General features: G+C 34.9%; 1 protein-coding gene across 2 annotated transcripts; it reads left to right on the top strand.

Moving 5' to 3' along the window:
• Positions 1-202: 202 nt before the first annotated feature.
• Positions 203-7,978, top strand: LOC133800421 (uncharacterized). 2 transcript variants are annotated; one of them, XM_062238382.1, is made up of 10 exons: positions 203-699; positions 800-920; positions 1,118-1,203; positions 1,682-2,096; positions 2,176-2,276; positions 3,893-3,959; positions 4,323-4,550; positions 4,891-5,352; positions 7,228-7,296; positions 7,589-7,978. In XM_062238382.1, exons 1-10 carry the CDS (start codon positions 275-277, stop codon positions 7,613-7,615), a joined length of 2,001 nt encoding a protein of 666 aa, XP_062094366.1. In that variant the 5' UTR covers positions 203-274; the 3' UTR covers positions 7,616-7,978. The 2 variants fall into 2 exon arrangements, with proteins under 2 accessions (XP_062094366.1, XP_062094363.1); XM_062238379.1 differs by having other exon boundaries at positions 204-699; positions 7,224-7,296.
• The last annotated feature ends 3,981 nt before the right edge of the window (positions 7,979-11,959 follow it).

Genomic DNA, 11,959 nt, shown 5'->3' with positions numbered 1-11,959 from the left:
AGGTGACATCAATTTTTGGGTTGCAAATATCGCTCCCATAAAATATCCATTGATCGTCAAAGACGAAAATACCCCTCTCTCCCAAAGGCGAGAGAGGTTGGAGAGCCACACATGTCTACAGTAAACGACAAATGATCAAAACATGTGGTTACCAGTTAACGGTCGAGTGGACTCACTTCCTTTTGCCTCTTAAAGCCACCCGACTCACTCTCCGAGTCAAGGGAATATCTATCTGTACAGTACTGTAGTACCACACTCTCTCTCGCCTTACTCAATGGTCACTTGCAAGCCTTCAAAGTTCAGCTTCGGAATTCTTCCTCTCCAATTAACCGCGATTCGAGTTCCTAGAAATGTACAACTCTCCACCGGAAGCCAGACCGCTCGCAGCAGCAATTTCATGGTGTTGTCCTCCAAATGGAACGCCTCTGTAACTCAATACTCTTCGAAGAACACAGGAAACCAAAGATTGAAGAGCCAGAGGAAACGAGAAGAGGAAGAAGAAGAAGAAGGAGGAGGAGGAAAAGATGGCGAAGAAGAGGAAGGAGAGGAGATAAATGTGCATTGCGAAGTAGAGGTGGTTTCATGGAGAGAACGCAGAATTAAGGCCGAAACTCTGGTCCATGCCGATGTCGAATCGGTTTGGAATGCTCTCACAGATTACGAACGCTTAGCCGATTTCGTTCCCAATTTAGTCTCCAGGTTACTTCTTCCCATTTACTACTAATCTGCATTGAATAGAACAGTATTTGAGCAAGTGATAGTGTGGTTGATTCGTTTGATTGTGGTGTTGAATTGACAGTGGGAGAATTCCGTGCCCATATCCGGGGCGGATATGGTTGGAACAAAGAGGTTTCCAAAGGGCACTCTATTGGCATATTGAAGCTCGGGTTGTTTTGGACCTTCAAGAGATTATCAATTCAGTAATCATCTAAATCCCACAAGTTATAACCTTACAATTTGGTCAGCTTCACGATTCAATCTTGCACCCATGTGGGTTTTATCACATTTATTATATGCGTCTCACATCAAATATATATAAAATACATAGATTACTATATTTCAGTTTTCTTCATTTTTAGTTTGTTTTGATAACATAATCTCTTTTTAAAATTTTCAGGATTTTGATCGTATCCTCATTTTTTCTATGGTCGATGGGGACTTCAAAAAGTTTGAAGGCCAATGGTCTGTAAGATGTGGTACCAGGTAAGATATGGATTTATGCTCTCAAAAATATCAATGATAATGACAAGTCTAAGCATGCTGGCAATGCCTTATTTGGAATTGAACAAGTTGATTAAATACACAATAAGGTTGTCACTATATGCTGGAGGATGTTAGATTTTCTTGACCCTCTGAATTGGGAATAATGACGGACATTATACCCATGAATAGTAATACCAAAATGCCAAAAAAAGAATAAGGCAAAATGACGTTTAGTGATTAATATTTTGGGATGTAAGCATTTAATACAGACCTTAGCATAAATTACTTTATCTTTCCAATAATCCGCACAACTATTGATATATTATTGGTATTTTGGGTAAGTTAGCTTGCCTAGTTTGTTCTTTACAGGCCAATAATTTTTTTTTTCTTCACATTTTGGTATAAATATATGGTATGTTCATTTAAATATTTGTGTAATGCATTGTGTTTTAATTTTCTTGTCTATTGATTACTGTAGATCATCTACGGCTATTTTATCATATGAAGTTAATGTGATACCAAGATTCAACTTTCCTGCCATTTTCTTGGAACGAATAATTAGATCAGATCTACCTGTTAATCTTCGAGCCTTGGCTTGTAGAGCTGAAAAAAGTTTTGGAGGGAATCAGAACATGGCAGTTACTGAAAACTCCACTCAAACTTCTACAGCTGTTGGTAGTTCACTGAAACTGAATGTTGATAGTGCTTTGAACGGAAAGGATAATCTATCACCTGCAGAGCTCAAAGAGGGTTTCTCAACCTCTAATCTTGGTCCTTTGACCCCTTCTTTTAGTGACTCAAACAGTAAATTGGGCATATTAGGAAAAGCTTGCAGCCTTGATAGGCATGGCTTGGTGGATGAGGTTCACCTTCGTAGATTTGATGGTTTATTGGTACCTTCTGGACCCAAACTATTCTTATTCCTAATGAGATTCTTTCTTCATGTTGTTGATAAAAGAATCTTGGATGAAGGAAAATGGAGGTGTCCATCGATTTGTCGTGGCTAGTATAACAGTCAAAGCTCCTGTTCGTGAAGTATGGAATGTTTTGACAGCTTATGAAAGTCTTCCCGAGTAAGTAATATCTATCTATCCTCAAGCATATCAACTTTTTCCTTGAGCAATTCTTTGAAATTGATCATGACTACTTTTTTTCAATTCCATATATATTTGTAAAAGACTCTTCTTTTTTCATCTTGTTTAGGTAGAATGTGAAATAGAAAATAAAGAACTTAAGTTTAACTTTCAAGATTTGTGAAATAGAATGTTTTGACAACACTTGATTATTCATGTGCTGGGAAGACACGTAGAATCAGAAGCTTTGAAGGTCAACTGACATGATTACCTAGGTGTCTAGAAAGTGAAAACTTTTACAATTGTTAAGGTTGATCATATTTCAGGAATAAAGGTGAACGAGGAAAGAAACGTAGCAAAGAAGAAATTGTGATTTTAGTGTGCAATTTTTTTTTATGTATTTTTTAAAAAAAGAAAAAAAAAGTATGAGAATTATGTTTTTGAAAATGAAAGGTTTTACTAGGGCTACAAACAATTTTGTTATGCATTGATCTGATTGTTCCAATAGAACCCGGTGATTAGTAACATACTACAAGGAACATAGACAAAATGCACCATGTGATATTTTCATTGATTTCTGGTTGGTTGCACCATGAGGTCAATATATTTTTTCCCATAAAAAATATTAAAAAAAAATTATGACATTAAGAATGAATTCTCTTGTGAATCCTGTCACCAACTCATTTTCTGGTCCATTTAGCTTATTTCATTGCTCTCTTTCCATGCTGTTCAATTGCAGGATTCTACTTGAAAGCATCCTGCACTTTTATTTGGCTGTGCTTACTGGCTTCTGCCTGAATAATTAATATCAAAATTTGCATACACGCTGAAAAACTACATTTTAGTCTCAAATATGCAGTTTGTGGATAGTTGATTGACCATATCTTTTATTTAGTCCTACATTCTTTTGTTTCTCGGCTTCAATTTTTACTCCTTGTGATTAAGCTTTTTATATCGTTCCTCTCTTTATTTGAAAAATAAATTTAAAAACATAAATGTATGTCATTGGTAGTTTTGCTCCCAACATTAACTGTCCCTGGAATATGAATAAATGCTGATTTAGTTTAGATAAGCAAGCAGAGAATTTCATGCTAATTAGGAAAATGTGCGTCTTGAGTGTTTTTTATTAGAAACCTATGCCCTTATTAAGAACCTCTACAATTTACAACGTGCAAAATGAAAAAAAATATATCAATGTTCACCGTCAATATGAGTGCCATCAGTTTAAGCCTCCCTCTACTTGCTTGATATTTCAAATGTGTAAATGATAGTTTTCAATCTTAAATCTGTGTGGGAAGCTTTCCTTATCGTTTCATAATTGACAAGGATTACAAATATGTTTCTCAAGTAATTTTTTATTTCTCAGAGTTAGCATCATATGTTTGTAGTTCTATCAACAACACTGGTAATTTTAACTAAAGGGGAGTTTAGTTTTTCCTTTTTTCTGTTCTTTTAGAAGTACCTACGTGCACATTTTTACATATTATAGTCCATAAAACATGTAATGAATGATATTTTACTAAATTAAGAGAGGAGGAGGACAATTCTATTAATATTTTTAGTTCTATTATTCTTTCAAGTATCTGTATATTTTATTCATGAAATTGATCATGCAGGATAGTTCCAAATTTAGCAATCAGCAGATTAGTATCAAGAGACAACAACAAAGTTCGCATTCTTCAGGTAGTAATAATATGCTTTACAAATTAATTTTAGTGTCTGCATAATTATTTTTATTTGTAGAATTCTATATACATGTTCTACATATCCAGATTATGTGGTCCTAATTTGGCATAATAAGAATTTTTGGTCTGACAAATTTCTTTTGGGACCCATTTTCTTCACTATTGGTTAGATTGAGAAAAATGGTTCGAGCTTTTACTTTAGATGCTTCAAACAGAATATTACTATCACAAACCAACAATTTTTATTCAACTAGTTAATATGAATTTTTCACTGGGCTATACAACTTGTTAATGCAACTTCAGTTATAAGATCATCTACATTTTCAAGTTGCCGATTTGACTTAATCAAAATTGTACACAGGAAGGATGCAAGGGCCTTCTTTACATGGTACTTCATGCTCGTGTTGTCCTGGACTTGTGTGAAAGCCATGAACAAGAGATTAGTTTTGAACAGGTTGAAGGTGACTTTGACTCCTTTCAAGGAAAATGGCTTCTTGAGCAGCTAGGCAGTCACCACACCCTGTTAAAGTATACAGTCGAGTCAAAAATGCACAAGGATACGTTTCTTTCTGAAGCTATTATGGAAGAGGTTTTTTACACTTTTCATTTTCTTTTTTCTATGTTTCACATTTGACAACTGTTCTTCGTTAAATTAAGTATATTCCAGGGGTAAGCTGTCTGTTTGGAGAGAAATAATAGGATCTTTGAAGACTGCAAGGAACATTTTGAGTCATTATGGGAAATAGTCAAGTATTGGATTGCTTAAGTGTTTAGTTTCTTTTTGTAATGTTTAATTACAGTAGAAGGCTTTGCAGTAATTTTGGGGTTGTATTTAGTGTGTTTCATGCTTTCTCTTTAGATTGTCAAGTTTCTGCTTTAATTAGTAGTTTGTTTGGAAATAACTCATTTATGACCTTGTTATATGCTAGGTTATATATGAAGATCTTCCTTCAAATTTGTGTGCAATACGCGACTACGTAGAGAAGAGGGAGGCAGCTCGCTCTTCAGTGACACATGATCAAAGAACATGCTTGGAGGAACAAATTAGTTCATCAGATATTGACATTGATGATAATTTGGGTCCAATAGCTGATAAAAAATCAGATTGCAGCTGTCAAAGTTCATCAAGACAAAGGCCTAGGGTCCCAGGCTTGCAGAGGGATATTGAAATTCTTAAAGCTGAGCTTTTAAAGTTCATATCTGAACATGGGCAGGAAGGATTCATGCCCATGCGAAAGCAACTACGTTTACATGGAAGGGTTGACATTGAGAAGGCAATCACACGCATGGGTGGTTTTAGAAGGATAGCATCAATGATGGACCTTTCTCTTGCCTATAAAAATCGTAAGCCAAAGGGTTACTGGGAGAATCTTGAAAATTTGCAAGAAGAGGTAAAGATATTAAGCTTTAAACTATGTTTTTTTATAAGTCAATCCTACGCTTTGTCCAGTACCATTTCCCTTAGTTCAAGCACTTAATGAAGGTTATTGAAATAAGCTATTCCATGGGTTTTTTATTTTAAAAAGGGTTATTACCGGCGAAAATACCCAATGTTTATACATTGTTCCGCTTTTACACTCAATCTTTATTTTTCGCGGTGAATATACCCAAACCCACAAAAACTGTGTCTCCGTCACTACTTAACCCCTAACAGCATTAAAAACGCTTACGTGGCCGGTTGCGTGTACAAACCCAGTCCACTTAACCCCATGGAGCCCAAGCCATGGCTTAGTCTTACAAGTCCAAGTCCACTTTTATATTTTGGGTTGACTCATCTCTCCATCTCTACGGACACACATAAACACACTCTTGCTCCCTCCTTTTTGCTCATTCTATTCTCCTCTCTCACTGCCAACCAAAGCTAAGCTAAGCTCTCTCTGTCATGGAAAACCATGATCATCAACACTGTTACGAATCCCCTCAAAACCCATCTCCCTCTACAATCACCACTACCATCACTGCTCCCACCTACTACAAGTGTGGAGCCGCTGCCGCCTTCAACCCTCCTCCGGCACCAACGGCGTACACGACGTACTGGAAGTGATCTATTACGCGAACACCAACGGCGGCGCTTTGAGCATCGGATTCGAGACGATATCGAGAACCCATTTGCGAGCGCGAGAATAAGACTTGACCGGCGAAGGGTGGAGGATCTCGGAAGTGATGTTGCGGCGGAGGAGGCGCCAGGTTGGGCCGTACCTGGCGGAGCTGCTGTTGTGCTGGTTGCTGTTGAAGATTTTAGTGGTGGGGAGAGCGGAAGGGCGGTCGGTGAATATGGCGCCGTTGTGGATGAGGGCTTGGTGGGCAAGGTGATGGTCGGCGATGAAGACGGCGGGGCGGGAGCCGATGCGGAGAGAGACAATGGGGCCGAGGTCGGAGCTTGACGAAAGATGAAGAAATCATCGGAAGGAGATGTCCATGGCGACTTCAAGAAGACCAGGAGGGGTATCGACAATTTTAGTGTATATTATGGGGAAAATGTTTATACAGGAATCCCACTTTTTCTAGATTTGTCAACTTTCTTTATTTTTTACAGATTTTAATTAATTTTTAGAAATAACTATATTATTGTAAAATTATATTAAAAAATCCACATTAATGAAAGAATCCCATAAAAGAACCTTGATGCCGTATATGGCCGTCTAATTATGGATGAGCTCGAAGTCGAGGTTGCGGAGGATGAGCTTGAGGTCGGAGATGGATTTGCGGAGGGATAAGATGGTGCCGATTATGGGAAGGGTGAAGGGTCCCGGAGGGAGGGTTGGGCTTCTTCCGAAAATGAATTTGAGAAGGAAGAGAGGGATAATGATGAGGCTGAGCCACCACCAACCACCGCCACTGACTTCCATTGATTTGTTTTTCTCAGTCTCTCAAGTAGCCAAATAATAATAGTGCTACTATTTGTGTCAGTTTGGATAGCTATACCCCAGTCAACTTATAGCTTTGTTTCACTTCAATGTCTAATAACACGTATATGTGTCAGGGTTTGTACACGCAACCGGCCACGTAAGCGTTTTTAACGCTGTTAGGGGTTAAGTAGTGACGGAGACACAGTTTATGTGGGTTTGGGTATATTCACCGCGAAGAATAAAGATTGAGTGTAAAAGCGGAACAATGTATAAACATTAGGTATTTTCGCCGGTAATAACCCTTTTAAAAATATATATTTTAAATAAATTAGTATATAGAAGTATGTTATGAAAGGTTAGTCTTTGGTATTCCTTTTTTTTTTCTTCTGATGGAGTTGCTTTACATTTTAAAGATAGATCGATTTCAAAGGAATTGGGGAATGGATCCGTCATTCATGCCCAGTAGAAAGACATTTGAGCGTGCAGGTAGGGAAAGATATTTTCTTTTATATTAATGTTCTCATTGAACACACTGATTTTGTTGATTTTACTTTGAGATTAAGCCTGGTTCCCCTTGTCAAATTTTTGCTTGATAATCTTATGAATATTTACTGGTAATTTGTATACTTGTACTTGATAATATTTAATTAGTAAAATTTATGTGAGAAACCACTTTGTTACTAAGAGTACGTCTTTATTAGGAATTTGCTTGAATGCTTAGCATACTTAACTAAATTGTGTTGTATGGTAATGAAAATTGATTCTGAACACGATACAGGTCGCTACGACATTGCTCGTGCACTAGAAAAATGGGGGGGTCTCCGTGAAGTTTCGCGTCTACTGTCACTGAAGGTGAGGCATCCCAACAGGCAGACAAACTTTGCAAGAGAGAAGAAAACTGATAATGGAGCAGCAACTCCTGTGGAGGAGAAAAACAAGACATCATCTAATCCTTACATTTCTCAAGATACACAAAAATGGATCTCTAAATTAAAGCATTTGGATATTAATTGGGTTGAATAAAAAGTCTCTAATTTAGTACTTGTGTGTACATACCTTAACCGTGTAATCAGTCTTCCTATATTGATTTGGTTAAAAATATATATTATAGTTAAATGTGTACGACTTTTCAATGATGACGTTAGTAAGGTGGTTATTTTTTGAACAAGTCGTTAATATAAATTTTCTATATTTAGATTTTAATTTTGGAATTAAAATTGTATTTCTAAATGTAAAAGAAATTAAATTAATTATTTATCAAAATTATATTCATGTGATTACAATTTAAGTAATAAATAATTCATTAATATCTTTATTAATTAATTAATTAATTCATTTTTGACACATTAATATTCTAATTTTAAATTTTAATATTTAAATAATTTTGTAATTTAAATGTAGTTAAGATGATACATTTTGTAAAAATCAAATGTGAAAATTGTATCACAAGGTAAGGTATCTCTACTTTGTGTCACTTATAAATGTAACTAGTAGCAGGGCTCCTACATAATTAGTACATAGTGAAAAATAGATAAGAATTATAGTGCCAGATTGCAAGTTTTTAAACTAAATTTCTCTAAAAGGTATAATGTTGACCGAATTGTGGACTTTAAAAGTAAGGTCACCACTCAAGATAAATTAAAATTACAATCAGACACTTGAGAAATCAAAATATAAACTTCCTTAATAAGAGCTTTAAGCTCCCAATACACATTAGTTCCGTAGAAAGCTTTGATGGTTGCAGACAGCCAACTACACCTCTCCATAGCCCCTTGCACCATGACTTCATCCCCAAAAGCTATATCAAAGTTCATTTAATCCAACCATCAAGAGGACGGAGCCATCTCTAGAGAGATAGATGGCTTTAAGCCTTATATATACATTTTCTTATATTCATAACGGGAGAAATGCATCGAGAAAAATATGCAAAACATAAGCATAACCACTATCAAAATTTTGTTAAAACTAATAATTAGGATAAAAAATAACTAATGGTAACATCTGATGAATGATGCCACAATACCAACCAACAATGGCATAAAAGTATGTCCTTGTAAACAAAAGATAAATGATGAGCATTGAGCAGTGACCTTGAGTGTGTGATCTTCAGAACTCTTAAAAAATAAATGATGAGCATTGAGCAGTAGTACATAGGTTAAATAAATTTTACAGCCATATCATACAATATCATTTCATTTTCAAGAAGAACAAATTTCAATCTAACATAATAGATAATTAGAAATACCAACCAATTTTGCTTCTTCTGCTAATTTTTCAGCTTGTTTGCTATTGATTCCAGTTAAAGCATTAGTTTAATATATTAAATGAGATTTCACACATTTAAGTAAATATATGACAATAGTTTTAAAGTGAACACTTTGTTTTACTATGCCCTGCAACTTCCACCCACCAAGTCTTGCCAAAGCAAATGCCTGAGGCAAAATAATGAATTAGTTAAGGACAACAAAATTATAAAACTACCAAAAGTATATACATAATTAAACCAATTTAGTAAATACAGAAAATCTGTCAAAATCTGATTACAATACCGACATCAATAACTTAAATGAACTCTGCAAGGGTGCAAATATTAAAGGGCCGATTACAGCCACCAATCTCATAATTATAGTGTACAATGGAAGTTAATTGGTATAGTTTCTTACTTTCTTTAACCATGTTGGACTTTTCCTTTCAAATAGAATTTTTGAGAAAAATGTTCGTTTATTAACAAGGACAGTGTAGTGACTAAAGAAAGGACGCCAACCTCAGTCCGAGATTTCCCAAAGGCTTCAAGCAAAGCAGAATTGCATGTCATACGTGTTGGGATTAGTACCTTTAAAGCATGTGTTCTGAACATGTCTTATGGAGTAAATAATTGAAATGATTTTTTACATATATTTATTGTTTATTTTTATTATTAGAATAATATTATATGAATATCAAAAAATTCTCAAATTCGTTATTGTGACTACAATTTCGTATTGGTACGAGAGTCTTAAGATTGTAGGGAATGAATTTAAATAGTTCGCAGTAAAACAAAGTTATATGGAATCTTTGGATTAAATACTATAAGTAGAGTTCACTAGTATTGTGAATACATGTAATTTAAATCTAGATTACTGATGTAGTAGGACATCTTAGTAGAGGTACTTTGTATAAAGTGGTTATACATGAACGAGACCTGATATGTTATTAATACTTAATAATAACGTTTACTTTATAAGTATTAATTTATCATATTAATAAGATCATCATATACAAATTGATCTTAATCCTGAAGTTATTATGAACTCCTGTTTATTTCATATGAGTTTTTTTATTCACTCTTATGGCTTGTCAGAATTATCAGGCTGAAAACTTTTGTTTTGAGAACTCATTGATGTAGATAACTGAGGACATAATATACAGATATGGAATCTATACCTTTCTAATAGGAATTGAATAATGGTTCTCTTAAGAGTTGACTTTTGGAACTGGAAGGATATTGTAATGACCCAACTAATTCTAAGACTTTGGACCATTAAAAATACTATACATAGACCCTATTCTTGAGAATACATACATACGAAACATTCATAACTTTATTAAAAATTATAAGATGAATGTTGAAATACATAAAATTCGGGGTGTGATATGGGATCCCATTGTTTAAAAATAAAATATAACTTAAATCTTAAATAAATTCGTTACAAAATTAGGTGCGGAAAATGCATAGAAAACATAATTAAAATGACTAAAAACAACGTCGTCCTCGAATCGTTCACGCAGTCTACCAAATCCATTCTCCCTCAATACACAATCCCAAGCTGCCAAGAATCTTTTCGCCGCCATAACTATTTTCCTGCACATATAAAAATAAAGGAATGAGCCCAATGCCCAGCAAGGAAAATCTACTAAAAGCATGAAACATAAACATAAACATAAACTATAAACATATAATATATAACTATAAAGACGTATATCATATATGACTATACTATTAATGACCATTATGACATGTGATAAACCATCTATGTCCCCTGTCTAATATCTGAGGTAGGTTAGATCACATGATAGTATATGATAATCCATCTAGGTCTCCTGTTTAATATCTGAGGTATGGTATATTATAACTCTAAACATAAAAATAATAAACACTAGGGCACTAAGCAACTATGAGCCCTAGATAAAACATAACATGACGTATTATAGCATAAACATATTATACATAAACATAATACATAAGCATATAAAAACTATCCTATTTTCCTTACCAATACCGGGATGTGAGAACAAGGACGAGATTTCGAAACACTCCTAAAACCAACATTGAGAAGGTGAGTATTTTCTAAAAAGAAAAAGATGAAAAGGAATGAACTAAAACCATCGAGACGAAGAGCTTACCGAAAAGAAACCTCAAGTTCAAAGAACTTAAATGCTTAACCAAGAATGGAAAATATTGAGTTAGGATTTGAGTAGAGAAAAACTATAAAAACTAATGAAACATACAGAAATAAACTAGGAATAGGAATACCTTTGAATGCACTATAACCGAACTACACCTCGATATCGAAAAACACACTATTAACCTTACTTCCCAAGTGTTTAATAAGCTTAAGATGATAAAGCTTATAACCCCAACCCAAGTGTTTAACACTCTAAAGTAAACCTAGCAGCTTGAAGACTATGAACTCAGCTTGAAGAATGAATGTAATGGTTGGGTACTAGGTCCTATTTATAGAGTTTAAGAATGAAAAGATCTTCTTTTAGCTTGAATAAAATAATGAATATTTAATTGAAAAACATTTGAATATTCATTCAGCAGAGGCTTAAGACTCGGTCAAAAAGATTTAGAGGCTTGCCAAGAGGTTATGGGTTGAATTGAGCTCAGTTTCAAAATCATTCAAAAATCTTGCCGTAGAGCCGATATATCGCCCATGGTAGGCGATATATCGGCTGGGCTTATATTCCCGAGGCTTGTCGAAACGTTCGTGCGAAGTTACGTGTTTTTCATATTCCCCGAGTGGCGATATATCGCCCCTAGAGCTGTGATATATCGGCATACGCTGAAATATTATACACGTAATTGCACTTTTTCAGCCTAATTTGAATTGAGTAAACAACTTTGACTGAGTCATTTAACGATTTTAAAGCTGCTGGCAGATTCTTG

Source organism: Humulus lupulus, chromosome 1 (assembly GCF_963169125.1).
Source record: "Humulus lupulus chromosome 1, drHumLupu1.1, whole genome shotgun sequence".
NCBI lineage: Eukaryota > Viridiplantae > Streptophyta > Magnoliopsida > Rosales > Cannabaceae > Humulus > Humulus lupulus.
The sequence above is the reverse complement of the archived record's forward strand: the minus strand, read 5'-3'. Positions and strand labels throughout refer to the sequence as shown.

Excerpts from the sequence above, each read along its gene's own strand:
- LOC133800421 (XM_062238379.1), top strand. The coding sequence starts at position 275 with ATGGTCACTTGCAAGCCTTCAAAGTTCAGCTTCGGAATTCTTCCTCTC. Across the intron at positions 921-1,117 it reads TTCAAGAGATTATCAATTCA|GATTTTGATCGTATCCTCAT; the intron begins GTAATCATCTAA and ends TAAAATTTTCAG. Across the intron at positions 1,204-1,681 it reads TCTGTAAGATGTGGTACCAG|ATCATCTACGGCTATTTTAT; the intron begins GTAAGATATGGA and ends TGATTACTGTAG.